This window comes from Pan paniscus, chromosome 1 (genome assembly GCF_029289425.2).
Source record: "Pan paniscus chromosome 1, NHGRI_mPanPan1-v2.0_pri, whole genome shotgun sequence".
NCBI classification, from domain to species: Eukaryota; Metazoa; Chordata; class Mammalia; order Primates; family Hominidae; genus Pan; species Pan paniscus.
Window position 1 is genome coordinate 56,570,361 of NC_073249.2, and position 18,974 is coordinate 56,589,334.

Consider the following 18,974-nt stretch of genomic DNA (forward strand, 5'->3'; position numbering starts at 1 on the left):
AGTATATTTCAAAATAGCTATCAAAGAATAATTTGAATATTTCCAACATAAAGATAAATGTTTAAGGTAATATATATCTTAATTACCCTGATTTATTACATATTATAAAAATGTGTCAAAATATTACATGTACCTCAAAATATGTGGGTCTATTACGTATCAATACAAAAAAAAAAAAGGAAAAAAGAAAAAAAATCTTAAAAGCCTATCTGAGCTAGCGCAAGGTATAAAAAATACTTAGACCAAAGACCAAGTGAAAAGAGAGGAACCCAAAGAAGTAAGAACAACACTGCAGACTGCTATTCATTGGATTTGCAAACCAATTAAAGTTAAGCCTGGTTTTTCACTATATTTCACTGGGCTCCTGAAATAGAAAATAAGTCCAAATTCTGCTCAAGGTAGAAAATCTAATAAGAGTTCCTTCCCTTATAAAGCTGAGACTCAGGGGTTAAGTTCAACATAATGGTAAACTAGAAATAAACTCACTGTTCACCCTCTTCCCCAACAACCCCTAACCCTAACCCTACCCTTATTTTGACAACTGCAAGGAAAATCAAATATCTCAAATGGTAAAACTGACCTCATTTGAATTTGCAGCAAGAACAACAGTATCTAGATATTTAAAACCTCCAATAGAGAATTTAATTTAAAGTTATGCTAGATTGGTAATGCTCCCAGGTGCTTAACAGACACAGATGCACATCTTCTCTGGAGTTCTGTCATATTCACTTGGAGATCAAAGAATTTCTACAGAAAATAATTCCAAGGAAAATGAACAGTAAATAAGTAAATTAACAAAATAAAAAAACAATAAAATGAACAGTAAAAAAACCCACAAGAAAACAAGTTATCATGTATGAAACAACATTCAAAGGAAGATGACTAAGGACTCCAAATGCTACAATTACCAAAAACCAAGGCTTAGAAAATAAAACAAGCTTGCAAATATGTACAGTAAAAAAGAATTACAAAGACAGATAATGGTTTGAAAAATAACTAAACAGAACCATAAAAACTGAAATATAAAATATCTGAAGTTTAACGTGCAATGGATAGGCTTAAGATCAGATTAAGGTGTGGCCAAAGAAATGGACAACTATAAATTAAAAGTAACGAAATAATGAAAAATGCAGGCAACAGAGAAAATGAGACAGAAAATGGAATCATTTAAGAAACATGGAAGATAGAATGAGAAGGTCTAAAGTATGTCTCATTTAAGTTCCAAAAAGAGGTGAGAAAAAAGGGGGGATGGGGAACAGAACATATGCAAAAAAAAAAAAAAAAAAGCTTATTTCACGGATTATCAAAACGACCAAGACTTTGAGAACTGATGAAAAACACCAATACACAGATTTAATTCTGACAAATTCCAAGTGGGGTATATAAAAAAGAAATCCACATCTAGCTACAGCAGATAAATTTAAAATGATCTTTAAAATAACCACACGGAACAGATTTCCCTCATAGGACTAGTTGTTATCACACTAACAACTAACTTATCATCAAAACAAAGGAAGCTAGAAGATAGTGGAGTAGTATTTTCAATGTGATGGGAAAAAAATAAACTCCCATATTATTTTCCAAAGTGGCTAGATCATTTTGCATTGCCTGGGGCTGTTGGGAACAAGTACTATTCTCAGTCCAGTCTACGCTCTGGTAATTTTTCTGCCTGTTTCTTTCCCGGTGACTTTTTCCCAGGCCTCATGTAGTTTTCTCACATACATGTGCTGAATAGTATTTGGCGGATGTAAGGAGAACCCTCTACATAGCATCTGAGCTCCTTCTGCGCACAATCTCTCCTCTTTGGAACTCGGCCCCATGTGGCTGCCAACATGGCCAAAATCAGGAAGTTACACCCAATCGTTTATTTTAAATAACCTTACAGTTCCAATAAACAACTTTCATGATCATGTTTATAGATGTAAAGTGTATTTTTTAAAATACTTCCATAATACAATCTCAATTTTGTTTGTTAGCATGTTAAAGGGTTTTATTATTTTTTTTGTTTCATTTACTTATTGAAGGGATATACAAAACTAAAGAATCCTCAATTGTACATAAAACTAAATAGAATCTATGCTATTTGCAAGTTGGATATTTCTATCCAACTTGAGCTATGAGTTACAGCCAGTACCATAATTGTGTGGAGGAGGTTTCAATTATGCATTAATTACACAGTAAAGCCTCCAGCTGACTCAAACTGTAGGGGAGATGTCAGTTGCAATGAGGTGTTAAACAATGAAGGGAGTGTTTTAAACTTGGAAGAAACATTAGGCATGGTCTATCCTAAGAATGTGGTCTGTTTAATTGTCTGGTTTCTCTGTAGTAAACAAGACTAAAGAGAATGACACTAAAATTTACTTTGTGATTTCTTTCACTATTCACTATTTTCTGCTATAAAACAGTGTTTAAGTATTAGATTTGTAATACATTCAGATGAACACTGCAAAGGTTCTTGAGAGTGGAGAATGAAAAGACAATTTCTTTTTTTTAACATTCCACAAACTTAGTGTAAATTTTGTATAACCAGTTAAATATATTTATTTTTTAAAAAGTTGTCAATTACTAAAATTTGTGAGATTGGATAACACCAAATTCACAAATCATAAAATTGGTTAAAAAAATACAGTAAATGCCAAAAAAAAACAAAAACAAAAACAAAACAACACAATACCAAGTGTAATGAAGCATCATGGGAATTAAATCGAGTCCCAGGCGTGGATATGACTACTATGTATCAAAAAAGGTATTTCAATTTGGAGATAAATGCAATAAATTAATTCACAGGTTGCACAAACACACATACATAAAATCAAACTTTAAATTTCAGGTATACAAGTCCCCCATCCTCCAATCTTCTCTTCTCAATGTGCTCCCTCATCCTTTTCTTTTTATTTACTTAGTACTCATTATTTGGCTAACACTGTTTTAAACAATGTAGCTACAAATAACAATAAAATAACAAGCCCTTGTCTCTGAGGAAATCATAATTTAGTTGGAAAGACTAGAGATAGACTGCAAGACACAGAAACTATCACCAAAAAATACATGTATTTCAGATTATAAATCATGAAAAGCCATATATATTGACTAAAAGGTGGAAAGCTCATACAAAAACTAAACAATTTTTAGAAGCAGTTAATGTTATCCATTTCTGTGAGTCTGACAGTTTCTGTTATATTATCATATCTATTTCAAGGACCAAAAGTATATCTTGTTCACACAATTGTAAATTACTTGAGGAATCTCATCAGATGACATATGCAATCAAAAAACTCACATCTGCCAGAATACTAAAACTTTACTATAAAAGCCACACTATTAATGAAAAAACAGCTCAATGAATATTTTGTCATTCAAAAGTACTAAAAATTTTTTAAAAAAAGAATTCAGGTATGAATATACTTGTATGTGCCGGGATACCTAGATTTTGTAAAGAAAGCTACTTAAGTTGGAGGCACTTAAAATTCAATTCTACATTTAGTGAAACCTGAAATCCACATATATTGCAAATTGGCTTCTCACTTTGAATCAGTTAAAAGCAGTATGGTTTTTTTAGATGTGAAGGGGTTTTTCTTTAAAAGTTATCATTAGGCCAGGCACAGTGTCTCATGTCTGTAATCTCAGCAGTTTGGGAGGCCGAGGCAGGCAGAGTTTGAGACCAGCCTGACCAACATGGTGAAACCCCGTCTCTACTAAAAATACAAAAATTAACCAGGTGTTGTGCCGCACACCTGTAATCCCAGCTACTCAGGAGGCTGAAGAAGGAGAATCGCTTGAACCCGGGAGGTGGAGGTTACAGTGAGCCAAGATCGCACCACTGCACTCCAGCCTGGGTGACACGGCGAGACTCCGTCTCAAAAAAAAAAAAAAAAAAAAAAAAAGTTATCATTGTTACTTTACTGAGAAAGAAGCCAGAGCATTCACATTCCCCTTTTGGGTATTTATTATGTTGCTGAATAAAACTGTTTCCCAGTGATCAGTAAAATTTTTAACAGGAAATTTTCAACATTAGAGCATTCAGATTACAAAATATAATTATTCTAACACTGACTTAGGCCTTGACTCTTGTAGAAGACTTTGCTTTGTTCTGGATTATTATCACACTACTATCAAGACCAGAATAAAACCCAATTTCTTTATTTTGCTGTTCTTTCCTTTTATGGTCAAGAGGTACACGTGCAGGTTTGTTACATGGGTATATTGCATGTCACTGGGGTATTGTGTACAAATTATTTCATGACCCAGGGTAATATGCACAGTACACAACAGGTAGTTTTTTGATCCTCTCCCTCTTCCCAGCTTCCACCCTCAAGTAGGCCCTGGTGTCTTTTGTTTCCCTCTTTGTGTACAACATGTACTCGATGTCTAGCTCCCACGTAGAACATGTGATATTTGGATTTCTGTTTCTGTGTTAATTTGTTAGGATAATGGCTTCCAGCTGCATCCATGTTGCTGCAAAGGACATGGTTTTGTTTTTTATGGCTGCATAGTATTCCGTGGCATGTATGTACCAGATTTCTTTATCCAATCCACCACTGATGGAAATTTTGGTTGATTCCATGTCTTTAATATTGTAAAACGTGCCACAATGAACTTAAAGAGTGCATGTGTCTTTTTGGTAGAAAGATTTATATTCCTCTAGGTATATATCCAGTAATCAGATTGCTGGGTCAGATGGTAGTTCTGTTGTAAGTTTTTTGAGAAATCTGCAAACTGCTTTCCATGGTGGCTGAACTAAATTACATTCCCACCAGGAGCACATAAGCATTCCCTTTTCTCCACAACCTCACCAAGATCTATTATTTTCTGATGTTTTCATAATAGCCATTTTGACTGGTGTGATGTGAGATGATATCTCATTGCAGTTTTGATTTGCATTTCTCTAATGATTAGTGATGTTAAACATTTCTTTCCTATGTTTGTTGGCCATGTGTATATCTTCTTTTGAGAAGTGTCTGTTCGTGTCCTTTGCTCAGTTAATGGGACTGTTTGTTTTATGCTTAAGGTCCTTATAAATTCTGGGTATTAGATCTTTGTCAGATGCATACCTTGCAAATATTCTCTCCCATTCTGTATGTTGTCTGTTTACTCTGTTGACAATGTCTTTTGCTGGGCAGAAGCTTTTTGGTTTAGCTCCCATTTGTCTATTTTTGTTTTTGCTGCACTTGCTTTTGAAGACTTTGTCATAAAATGTTTACCAAGGGCTAAGTCCAGAATGGCATGCCCTGTTTTTTTCCTAGGGTTTTTATAGTTTCAGGTCCTACATTTAAGTCTTTTAATCCATCTTGAGTTGATTTTTGCATATGGTGAAAGGAAGGGGTTCGGTTTCAATCTTCTGCATTTGGCTAGCCAGTTATCCCAGCATCACTGAATAAGGAGCACTTTCCCCACTGCTTGTTCCTGTCGACTTTGTCAAAAAGCAGACGGTTGCTGCTGGGCAGCTTTATTTGTGGATTCTCCAACTTGTTCCATTGGTCTGTGTGCCTGTTTTTGTACCAGTACTACACTGTTTTGGTTACTCTAGTCTTGTTGCATAGTTTGAAATTGTGTAGTGTGATGCCTCCAACTTTGGTCTTTTTGCTTAGGATGCTTTGGCTATTCTGCCTCCTTTTTGGTTCCATATGGATTTTAGAATAGTTTGTTCAAATTTCTGAGAAAAATGAAATCTGGTAGTTTGCTAGGAATAGCAGTGAATCTCTAAGTTGTTTTGGGCAGTATGGCCACTTTAACAATATTGATTCTTACTATCCATGCACATGAAATGTTTTTCGATTTGTTTGTGTCTTCTCTAATTTCTTTCACAGTGTTTTGTAATTCTCATTGTAGAGATCTTTCACCTCCCTGGTTTAGCTGTATTCCCAGGTGTTTTGTGTGCGCATGTGTGAGTGTGTGGCTACTGTGAATAGGACTGAATTCTTGAGTTGGTTCTCAGCTTGGACATTATTAGTGTATAGAAATTCTACTTATTTTTGTACAGTGATTTTGTATCTGAAATTTCACTAAACTTGTTTATCAGTGCTAGGAATATTTAGGTAGAGACTATGGGGTTTTCTAGGTATGGAATCATATCATCTACAAAGATAGAAGGCATCTCTATTTGGATGCCTTTTATTTCTTTCTTTGTCTTGCCTGAGTCCCCTGGCTAGTACAGTCTCTGAGGGTTTTCTGTATTTCTGTGGAGTTGGTGGTAATGTCCCTTTGTCATTTCTGATTGTGTTTATTGGGATCTTTTCTCTGTTTTTCTCTATTAATCTAGCTATTTCTCTATTAATCTTATTATTTCAAAGAACCAAATTTTGGTTTTACTGATCTTTTGCATGGATTTTCACATATCAATTTAGTTCAGCTCTGATTTTGGTTATTTTCTTCTGCTACCTTTGGGACTGGTTTGCTCTTGTTCTTCTAGTTCTTACAGGTGTGACGTTAGGTGGTTAATTTGAGATCTAACTTCGTGATATAGGCATTTAGCACTATGAACTTTCCTCTTAATACTGCTTTAGCTATGTCCCAGGGATTCCGGTACATTGTATCTTTGTTTTCATTTGTTTCAAAGAATTTTTTGAGGCTGGGCATGGTGGCTCATCCCTGTAATCCCAGCCCTTCGGGAGGCCAAGGCAGGCAGCTCACTTGGGCCCAGGAGTTCGAGACCAGCCTGGGCAACATGGCTAAGCCCAGTCTCTACAAAAAATACAAAAATTTGCCAGGTGTGGTAGTGCACACCTGTAGTCCCAGCTACTCAGAAGGCTGAGGCAAGAGGATTGCTTGAGCCCAGGAGGCAGAGGTTGCAGAGAGCCGAGATCACACCACTGCACTCCAGCCTGTGTGACAGAGAAAGACCCTGTCTCAAAAAAAAAAAAAAAAAAAACCTGTGTTAATTTCATTCTTTGCCCAAAAGCGATTTAGGACCAGGCTGTTTAATTTCTATGTAACTGTATAAAAACTTAATTTCTTAATCTGAATGTTTGTTAGGTATCTCCACAGTACAAATAATAAGACTACTAAATTGATCATCAGGAGATCTGGTTGTATTTCCTGCTCTGCAACTAAATGGCAGAGGTAAAAGGCTAAAATAGACTTTAAGTTTCTTTTATATATCAGTATTTTTGTTTAGGAATAAGAGTGGGTCAAACTAGATATACTGTATATCATTTTTAGGTCTCAAGTTGTAGAAAACAATACATTTCAAGTTGTTTATATACTATGAAAAATCACTATTATATACATTCTCACTAACAGCACATAATTTGAGAGAAGCTAGATAAAGCTTTTAAAGGCTAACTGTTGAGGTCTAATTTGTTTCTGAACCTATCTTCAGAATGTGATTCAAGTTTGCAGAGAGTCAAAAGACAGTATATTTTTCACTGTACTTAGAATAAGGCATTGAAACTGAGTTTTACACCAAGTGCTAAACACATTTCTCAGCAGCTGCAACTAGTGACAAACCAGTACCACTCTCATGTGAGCTCCTAGAAGGTTGGGCGTGTTGTATATTCATCTAGAGTAATTTACTTTTTAGTTATTGCTCTGTACATGTTAGTTGAAACAACAAACCCAATATACACATCAATCTCCCCAAATGAGAGTTATCACTAAATTCATCTGAATCTGTCTCATAGTTAAGGCATCAACATCACTGATTAGAAAAACATTAAAACTTATTTCTAATGTCAAGTGTATCCCAACTGCAAACAATCTATAGCTAAGTGGCCAAATAGCTTATAAAATAATCTGCTATTTTTTTTTTATTTTCTGAGGAGTCTCGCTCTGTCGCCCAGGCTGGAGTGCAGTGGCGGCATCTCAGCTCACTGCAAGCTCCGCCTCCCAGGTTCACGCCATTCTCCTGCCTCAGCCTCCCATGTAGCTGGGACTACAGGCACCTGCCACCATGCCCGGCTAATTTTTTTTGTATTTTTAGTAGAGACGGGGTTTCACTGTGTTAGCCAGGATGGTCTCAATCTCCTGACCTCATGATCCACCCACCTCGGCCTCCCAAAGTGCTGTGATCACAGGCGTGAGCCACCGTGCCCAGCCAATAATCTGCATTTTTAATTCCCCTCAGGTACAACTCAAACAATTATGAAACATGAATTAAGAAATTTGCTACATTTGGCAGACTAATAAGTTCCTACTAAAATGGGTTATATTATCTGGTATACTGCATTATTGGAACGGGAACTTTATACATAAACACCTGGAAATGCTAAATACAATGTAACATATACCTGAAATGCTGAGCTAGAAAGAAAATAGTCATCGGCTACAAATGAAGAAAATGCTGACGACCAATAAAGTGCACTGGTGTTGCCCATGAGGAAAGTGTAGGCAGTACTAAGAATTGGCTTTTACCAACTACATAGGGAAAGGACACAGAGGAACTGGAACTAGAGCCACAGAAGAGTCACATGATCAACAAAAGGTTAAAGTAGAGGGAAAAACGGTTTCCAATCAAATGTCGGGGAAGCATATCCAACTTGCTCTACCTCTGGAGCAGGGGAAGAAAAGGGGCTCCTGGATAATTTGTCAGCCAGGTTCCAATGTCACTCAGGTCTGATTCAAATTTGAATTTATACTACCCAGATGGACTAGAAATCCTTATGTTAAGAATTTAACACAAAAATCAACTCAAGGCTTGAGATATTCTTGAAGCGCCTGGCAAAGCAATCACAAAATCACTCTGGAAGGACGTAACTTCAAGCCAGTAGCACTTCAAATAATACCATATTAAGATTAGTGAGCAACAGTCCAAATTCCTAACAAATACCAAAATTAAATAATCAGGTATGTATGTAACACAACAGGACAATTTGACAGCTTCTGTTTAATAAGAAGTACCATGAGAATGCAACAAACACTACGAAAATATTAAAGCAGAACACAGTTAACCACCTTCGCTCCAACTAGTGATCACAACATCTCTCTTATCCTCTGAAAGAGTATGTATTACAATTTTTGAATTCCTCCATTTTCTATCCCCTGTTTCATAAAACGCATTCTGACAGAAGGAACTATCTTAAAATCCCACATCAGCCAATGGTATTTAGCTGAATATATAAAATATTCACCCATTTTAACAATGAGTATGACCAAAAAAAAAAAAATCTACTGAGGAAAAACTTTGCAACACTGTGTCTAAAAAACTTGATAGCATTCTGAAAATCACTTAAACATGGCTCATTTTAAACCTTGTTAATGTCTATATCATTGAAGATTATTTAAAACAATTTTTATATTGCCATCTTTCTTCTGTAAACTATAGCCAATCCAAGAAGTAGTACACAGATTTAAAAATAGTCACAATATTTAAAAGTGGTATGTCTACTCATATTCATTAATAGAAGAAATGCTATGGGAAAATATACGTAAACTACTTAAATTTTAAATCTGAAAGTGGTTGGGGATGGAAGAGATTTATTTTGTGCCCAATAACCGTGATGCATGTTTATTAGAACAAACTGGGTACAAGTGTGACTGTATTCATTTTAATAAGGAAATGAGGAAGGAAAATAGACATTAAAATTTTTGAAAAGTTAAGCATTTGGAAATTTTATCATCATTAACAGGTTTCATTTTTCACTTCTTTAACTTTCACTGCTATCTAGGTTAAATAACTATGCCCCCACCTACCCGCCTACTTACTCCCGCTAGGGTATAACATCTAATATTCAGAGAGAACCTGAATTTGCTTTAGAACTTCCTCAAGCTCTCTCAGAGAAAATCATCAAAAGAAAACAATTCATATTAAAAGTTAATACGATAGTACTTTTTTCATTAGGACTTTAGCCAGAAGTTTCTGTAACTTTCCCTAAAGGATCCAAATATAAAAGAATATATTCTATTTTGAAAAAGTATGCTTCATACTATGTGTAAGGCCTACAGCACAGAAACCAAAATTTTGTTTTCTCCAAATAAGTAATACTGATTCAGTAACTACTATTTTCCAATGATATCTCAATATCCTACGTACAGGATAGTTTAATAAATTACTTACTTCAGGTCCTGTAGAAGGTCTTTTGCATTAAGCATGGTTATTAAAGAGGTGGTAGCTGCAGGAATTATGATAATGGGTGTTCGAGATCCTATAAAGACAAGATTTTACAGGTAGAAAATATATTATTAGAAATTATACTTACTTTCTCTACTAAAAGTTAAAAGATTATAAATTGTAACTTTAACTTTTGATCTAAAAAATATTTCAAGCCAGTGGATATTAAAAAATATTTAATAATCAGTGTGGCTTGGGCACTAATAAATCAGAATGGATACCAAGCACAAACATGTGATATAGCTGCACAAGAAAATTATCAGGCCTGGTTTTGCAATCATTTACTTTTTAAAGTTAAGTTTAAAATCATATGCACAACCTCACCTTTCTTCTGATTTGGGGGAGGTCTTGCTTGAGAAACTGTGAAAAAGAAAAAAAATCACAACTCTGTGTCATAAAAACCATATTCTTATTTTCAAACTTACAAATAAGGGATATTTTTTAAATTATGTGTATTCCCATATGACTAACTGTAAATCAGAAGACTTTTTTTACAACTATCTTCTCAACACTCTGTTTGACAAAAATATTAAAATGCATTATTCAACAATCTGTAGTCAAAAGGAAGGTGAATATACAACATCCATAGTTCTGTTTTCTGCAGTTTCAGTTAACCACAGTCCATTGTGGTCTGAAAATATTAAATAGAAAATTCCAGAAACAAACAATTCACAAGACTGAAACTGCACATTTTTCTCAGGAGCATAATGAAATCTCACACTGCCCCACCCAGGATGTGAATGCTCTTTGTCCAGCATATCCACGTTCTATACACTACCTACCCTTTAGTCACTCAGTAGTCATCTCCCTCACTGTTATCACAGTGCTTGTTTCAAGTAGCCCTTGTTTTACTTGCGAATGGCCTCAAAGTGCAAGAGTGATAAGGCTGACAATTTGGATATGCCACTACCAAAAAAAAGACATTAAGTGTTTCCCTTAGGTGAAAAGGTGAAAATCTCTACTACTAAGTAGACAAGAAAATCTCTACTACTAAGCTGAAGAGAAAAAAATAAAATAAAATCACATCCCGAGGTTGCTAACATCTACAATAAAAATACTGAATCTACCATCCGTGTAACTGCGAAGAAGAAAAAGAAATTCGTGCTACTTTTGCCTTTGTACCTCAAACTGCGAAAGTTTCAGCCACAGTGAGTGATAGTGTTAAGATGGAAAAGGCATTAAATTTATGGGAGACATAAGAGAAACATGTTCTGGTTGACCGAATCTGGTTTGGTACTATCCCTCCCTGGTTTCAGGTATTCGCTGGGGGGTCTTGGAATGTATGCCCTGCTAGTAAGTGGGGACTACTGTATTACAATGCCAGGCACTGAGTATCTTACATTCATGGATGTTCAGGTCTAGCAAAAAAGAGAAGAGTGAGACAAGAAATAATTTCATAATAAGCTGATTACCACTGTAATAACTGTGAAAAGAGAGCATACGAGCAAATATTACTGTGCGAAGTGCGAATACGCTTAACCATTTTGGAAGAAAAGGAAAGAAGTTATTGAGAGCTAAGGCTAAAAGATTCCTTTTATTTTTTTTTCTTTCTTTTAAAAATTGTTTCTTGTCTCTTTTTAGGTGAGAAATACAGCATCACAGGTAATCAGTCATGTATATGTGAAGGTCTATATTATCTGAAAATGACCATATGATTGATTGTGATCATGTTATACATACACAAATCTTCCTATCTTTCTTTTTAACAAAAACAGGGTCTCGCTATGTCACCCAGGGTTGATCTCGAACTCCTGAGCTCAAGCTATCCTCCCACCTCAGCCTCCCAAAGTGCTGGGATTACACAGGTGAGCCACTGAGCCTGGCCCATATGTTTGTATTTTGTTTATATACAATGAACTTTTAATGCTTAGAAATATTTGTTGACATAATGGTAATAATAACCTAACATAAGATGAATACATCTTAGGATAAAAAGTGCTGCAAGTTCTATTTTCAGTATTTGACCATACAACAACTCAATGTGCTACAAGCTGTGCTTGAGTTTTGTTTTTTAAATGACAAAAATAAAGAAAAATTTAGGAGACTTAAAATTCTAATTCAATGTCAGTTCTTAAAAATGGATACCATCTTTAAAGTGAATAACACAGCACACACACTTTCAGAAAATGTTCTATTTAAAAAGCAACAAAATGCTACATTTTCACTAATTCTTTGTAATCCTTTATATAGCTCTCTCATTGTGATAAACTATCATAGGATTCAGTAGTATGACCTTCCCAGCCACAGAAAGCAGATAACTATATACACAAACACATACTGAGACATATGCCTTTACTATTACAGTTTTCTCATCTTTCTTCTTGCTGAGAAAAAATACTAGAATTTTCTTAAATCAATTTGAGAAATGAAGGGTCATGGATAAATCTCATTGGCTACATAGTGTCATGTGGAATATAATATAGTCTCGGTAAATATTTGGCATTTGTTGGAGAGATAAAGGGGTAACAGGATGGATAAACAGGAAACAGGAGTTGCTATTATGACTAAAGGGAACTACAAAAAAACAAAGAGGTTTCAAGAAAGAAATCTGTGATGGACAGATGAAAGGAAGGCAGAGAGGGGGGAGAGGAAGAGAGGGAAGAAGAAAGAGAGAGCAAGGGAGAAATCTCTGACTGAAGTACTGTTGGATTTGGTAAGGAAATCCACAAATGCCCTCAGGAATTTAGGCAAACATTTACTAAACTCAAGGCTGAGAAGACCCAATATAAGAAAAAGGCAAAATAAAAAAACTCACAAATGTTAAAAATAAAGTTTAGAGGTTTAGTTAAAAAAGATAACTGCAAAAGAATATAAACAAGTTCCCTAGTATGTAAGGACCCAGACTGAGACACTGTGATGAACATGTCAATGAGAAGCTTGATCTTAACGGGGGAGGGGGAGAGAAACATAAGGAGTTTGTATGACAGAGTGATCAACAGCAAAGGTCTGTACTCAGATTATTTTAGTTCATATCCTTATTTTGCCACTGTCTAGGCAAGCTGATTAACTTTGCTCGGCCTCAGTTTCCTCAATCGTAAAAGAGATAATAGTTTCTATATCTTGATACTGCTGTGAGAATTTAAAAAATAATAATGCATGCTAAAGTCCTTAATTAGGTGTTAGCACATACTTACCATTTACTGAATCCTGCAACTACAGTAGATGCTAACTGCTGCCACTTCTACTACTACCGCTACTCAAGCAAGTGTGCTAATTGCCAATTTACAAGCTGAGAATAAACCATAAGAAAAATTACTGTTGCTTTGTTTGATTTCAAATAAATTAGATTCTTAAGAAACATTTATTTGGAGCCTATGTACAAGCATCACTGCTAAGTTATTATTAAATTGCAAATAAAACAGAAGTAATTCCTGCCCTCAAAGAGCTTTCAGCAGAGTACGGGAGCCCAGACCATAAACAAAAATGCAACCAAACACATAATCTAATTGGAACACATACTAAGGGAACAAAATGAGTGTATACTGGCAGAAAAGTGTCCTTTAGATATAATGCAAACAGCTTCTCAAAGAAAGTGGCATTTAAGCTGAAATTTGAAAGATGAAAACAAGCCAACTTGCGAAGAACAAGTAGGCGAACAGTCCAGATAAGAGGTAGGAATACGGGCAAATACCATAGGCAGGAAGAAACTGCTGCACTTGGGGAACTGAACAAAGCAGATGTGTAGACCACAGGGAAGAAAGGAAGAATGGCAGGAGATGAGGTTACAAATATATGCAGAGACCAATTCATGTAGGGCTTTTTAAGCAATATTAAGTTTACATTTAAGTGACACTGGAAAGTCCTATAACTATTAAGCCAGAAAGTGAAAAGATTTTATTTTCATGTCACAAGTCTGGAAGAAAAAAAACAATGGATTTGGACAAAGGATCGAAAAGAGTACAAGTGTGAAGGCAGAAAGCTCAGTTAGGACTATTACAACAGTCAACAATGGTGCTACTCAAACTATGTGTGGTTGAGTTTTTGTTTTAAATTCCAATTCAAAGCCAACTGAATAAAATATAATAGCAATGAATTTCTAGAAAGATGGTTATGTACTCAGATGCTATGACACTATTTTACCCTCAATTTCTATATCTATTTCATTGGCACCAGAAATAAAAAGGTGCCACCAGAAATAAAAAGGTTGACACCAGGCAACCGACCACACTGAGACCCACTGGTCTAGAGAGATGATGATGGTTTCTACTTGAGTTGTGGTAGTGGAGATAAAGAAAAATAGATAAATTTGGAATACAGAAAAGGCACATCTGACAGAACCCACCAACAGAAAAGGAGTAAAGAAATGTGATGAATAAAGAATAACTTCCAAGTTTTTGATTTAAGAAACAAAGTTGATTGTGGTGTCACTCTATGAAAAAGCAGAAGACTATAGAGTAAGAGACCTTGGGGAAAATAGCAGGGAAAAATTTATCTTAATTAGTTTTAAAATGCCTACGGCCAATCCAAATGTTACACAGACAGTTAATATAAGATACCAGAGGTTTGAATTGGAGATAACAAATTTGGAAATCATCAGCACATAGATTTAAAACTATGGGATAAGAGGAGAAGTACTCCTTCCCTAATAATACTCTTATAATTTCTTATGCCTGTCTTTACTTTAATCTCTTAATCCCATTATCTTCGTAAGCTGAGAATGTATGTCACCTCAGGACCACTATTGTACAAATTGATTGTAAAACATGTGTGTTTGAACAATATGAAATCAGTGCACCTTGAAAAAGAAGAGAATAACAACGATTTTCAGGGAACAAGGGAAGATAACCATAAGGTCTGACTGCCTGTGGGGTCAGGCAGAATACAGCCATATTTTTCTTCTTGCAGAGAGCCTAAAAATGGGCATGCAAGTAAGAGAGATATCGCTGAATTCTTTTCCCAGCAAGGAATACCCTGGGGAAGGAATGCATTCCTGGGGGGAGGTCTATAAAGGGCTGCTCTAGGAGTGTCTGTCTTATGTGGTTGAGATAAGGACTGAAATACGCCCTGGTCTCCTGCAGTACCCTCAAGCTTACTATGATTGGGAAATTCCAGCCTGGTAAATTTTGGTCAGATTGGTTCTCTGCTCTCGAACCTTGTTTTCTGTTAAGATGTTTGTCAAGACAATATGTGCAGAGAGGGACATAGACCCTCATCAGTAATTCTAATCTTGCCTTTGCCTTGTGATCTTTATTGCCCTTTGAAGCATGTGATCTTTGTGACCTACTCCCTGTTCGTATACCCCTTTTAAAATCCCTAATAAAAACCCCTCCCTTTTTAAAATCCCTAATAAAAACTTGCTGGCTTTGTGGCTCAGGGGACATCACGGACCTACCAATATGTGATGTTACCCCTGGAGGCCCAGCTGTAAAATTCCTCTCTTTGTACTCTTTTTATTTCTCAGACAGGCTGACACTTAGGGAAAATAAAAAGAACCTATTTAAATATTGGGGGCTGGTTCCCCCGATACTTTCAACTGCCTGTATTTATGAATCCACTGGAAAACATGCGCCTCTTGTTAGTTATATTCCCTAAATGAATTTTGAGAGGTTGGAAATTTTTAGAGCTTTAGAGGTTTAAAGTGTTTAACTGTAAACACTTTAAAACATTAAATTTACCCAGAGACTTGCCTGGCACAACAGCACTAAATAAATATTTGATGAAATGAGAAATAAAAATTTGTAAATGCTCAAAAAACAGAACTCCACCCTTGAGGTATCTCATTCAAAGAGAGAATAGGTGAGACAGTCTCTCATTTCCAAATTATGCAAACTCTACCCAACAAATAACAGTTATACTTCTATAATCCCCCTTCTTACACTGGCCATATATATTTTGGGCATTCACATTTTTCAGATTTTAAAGAAATAATACTAGTGTACATGTCAGATATTAAACAATATCCTTTCAAAACTGGGCTACACCCCCATAAGCAGATGCATTTAACAGTTTTGGCAGCAACATAAAAATACACTAATTAGGACAAATAAAGACTTCAAACTACTACTATCCATTCCAATCAAGTCTTATTGCTGAATGAGAGCAAAAACCTTAATTATTTTAGAATGATGGGTAGGAAATGTGGATGTATGGGTGTGAAGCAGTTAAGTGGAAGCAGAAAGCAGAAAGTTCACATGGATGAGCATTAGAATATCTGAGGTATGATGAGACACTCATTCAGAGTAATTTCCATTGGTTTAATCCCCAGGGCACTTTAGCTAAAAAGTAAGCTAGAACATTAAGAGGTGAAAGACTTAGAACCCCTTACTTTACACATATGATCTTCCCCTAGCCACATACCTGGCTAGTAAAATCCAGTCCCTTTAATTTTATCACAAGACACATATGAACAAAATGGTTTGTTTAGGTATCAGTGCCTCTCCCAGCCCTTTCCTTACATACTAACTTCTTTTATGAAAATGCGAAATAGAAAAAATTTTACATCACAGATTCTAAGTTAGAATCCTCAGGTGGTGGCTTTTCCCCTTTTATATAATACCATTTCTGACATACCATAACCTCCCATCCCTACCTTACAAAGAAAAACAAACAATTCTCTTATCTGTGATTCAACTGCCTCCACAATATTCCTATACTTCATGTTTAGTATTCTTTGGGCCCAACCCCATCTGTCCATCCCTATTTCCTTCACTTTTTTCTTCCTTCCTGTAAAAAGCTCCTTTAGCTTCTCTTAGTTTCTGGACAAGAGCCTATTATATAGAAATTCAAATAATATTTGTTGAATTTAATTGTTCTTCTTATGCTCTCACGATGGATTCTGGTATGATCATCCCTACTGAAAATTAGTCATGTCATCTTAACTACATCCAATCTAGTCTAAGTATAACAAGGCTGACAGAGCACTCCTCTTCTCCACACCTACTTAATAACAGCAATGACAAAAATTTCAAACAAACCTACTGTCAAACAAAAAACAAAAACAAAAAAAGGAAATACTAGCCACATCTAAGAGGAGTATGAATACAAGACACAGGGAAATCACACTGCAAAAACATCCCAATATAAGCCCCATGTACCATACTTTTGATGTGCCTCCAGAAAATATTTAATATTCATAATCTACATAATTTTAGAATTAGCCTGTGTACATACTATGAATAAGAGGATATCCAAATCTGCACTATTGATACTGTGAAATTCATGCAGAAGATTCAGTTAAGTTCTTGCCTGTGCCTTTCCAATCCTTTATTTTCTTTCTTCATATTCACTTTCAACAGCACTGATGAGTTTAAAAAAAAGGGGGGGGGAAGGGGGGACAGGTGGTATAGCCTAGCACTGAAATTATGCTAAATAAATGTAAAAATAAAACAAACACCAAACACCAAAAACAAACCCAAAAGACCAAAAATAAATACAGGGTTGGTATCTAAATGATCTATAAAGATCAGTCTTTTTAGTTACTAGGAATAGGGGGAAGAATTTTTCTAAAATAACTTCAATACCAGCTTTGCTTAACATATTTAAAAAAAAATGATACAGAACTTTAGGTGTTCAACACAGATATCTCAAGTTCTAAGCATCAAAGCTGAATATGATTCTATTAAAATTATAATTCTGTGCTGCTGCAGGAAAAAAATTCACATCTGTACATACTACCACGGAACTATGAGAGAACTGATGAAAGGATGTATATACATAAATAGCTTTTAAACATTTAAAAATGTTTTAAAACATGTTTCTAAAATCTTAACCAAAATGAAAACATTTTCTTAAAAAGTTTCTTTAACTCTTCTCTATACTATTTATTCAAGTAAATGTTCTATAGTATAAATCCATTATTGAAAAACAGTGTTTTATAACCTATTTTATCAATGACCTTTGAATCAAATTGGGGAAAACATTACTTCGGTAAAGAATATCAGCCGGGCATGGTGGCTCAAGCCTGTAATCCCAGCACTTTGGGAGTCCGAGGCGGGCGGATCATGAGGTCAGGAGATCAAGACCATCCTGGCTAACACAGTGAAACCCCGTCTCTACTAAAAATACAAAAAATTAGCCGGGCGTGGTGGCAGGCGCCTGTAGTCCCAGCTACTTGGGAGGCTGAGGCAGGAGAATGGCGTGAACCCAGGAGGCAGAGCTTGCAGTGAGACGAGATGGCGCCAGTGTACTCCAGCCTGGGTGACAGAGCAAGACTCTGTCTCAAAAAAAGAAGAAAAAAAAAAAATATATATATATATATACACACACACACACACACATATATACACATATATATACACGTATATATGTGTGTGTGTGTGTGTGTGTGTGTGTATATATATATATAAAAAACAAAATCCAGTTCAGCTGCTTAATACACTACAGGAAAATAAATAATTTACTATGCTTTCACTTTATTTATGTCTTTCTGCTAAAAACATGAACATTTACTAATGATGCTGACTGAAGTTTAGCAAGCATTTTATGTATATTATCACAGTTTTGAGATCTGCTTAAACAGTATCGACAGTCTTCAAAGAAACATGACTTTGCAATGTATTTTAAGTAAAATTTAAGTTTGTTCAAAGCATTATACGCATACTAAAAACTTGCACTGTTACGATCTTTTGAAAGAAAACAAAAAGCAAAGTTCTATATTTCTACCTGGTCTTGGTACTGGCTGGGCTGCAGGAGTCTGAGTCTTCCGGGCAGATGCACCCTCCTTTAAAAGAATAAGAATTGATATACAAGATCAAAGTTTCTTTACATAATAAACACTTTAATTATTCCAAAGAAATCTCATATCTGTCTCTTGTTCTGTTTTTCTCACTCAGTTGGTTACTCCACTGAACATGTTATGACCTACAGTTTAAGAAAAAAATAAAAATGAAAACTCTCCTGATCTTTTATGCTATTAGTCATGAGATCATAATAAACATCTTTAGCATAAAATAAACTTAGTTACTACAGAGTAGTTACTGTAAGCATGTAA

At 35.4% G+C, this 18,974-nt stretch overlaps 1 protein-coding gene across 1 annotated transcript in view; it reads right to left on the bottom strand.

The window, feature by feature from the left end:
• CDC73 (cell division cycle 73) overlaps positions 1-18,974 on the bottom strand; it is a 136,135-nt gene that overhangs the window by 35,745 nt on the left and 81,416 nt on the right. Inside the window, exons 11-13 of the mRNA XM_003820601.5 lie at positions 18,647-18,704; positions 10,370-10,405; positions 9,992-10,079 (exon numbers count right to left, since the gene is read on the bottom strand). Coding sequence (XP_003820649.1) covers positions 9,992-10,079; positions 10,370-10,405; positions 18,647-18,704 — 182 coding nt within the window. The remainder of the gene's footprint in view (positions 1-9,991; positions 10,080-10,369; positions 10,406-18,646; positions 18,705-18,974) is intronic.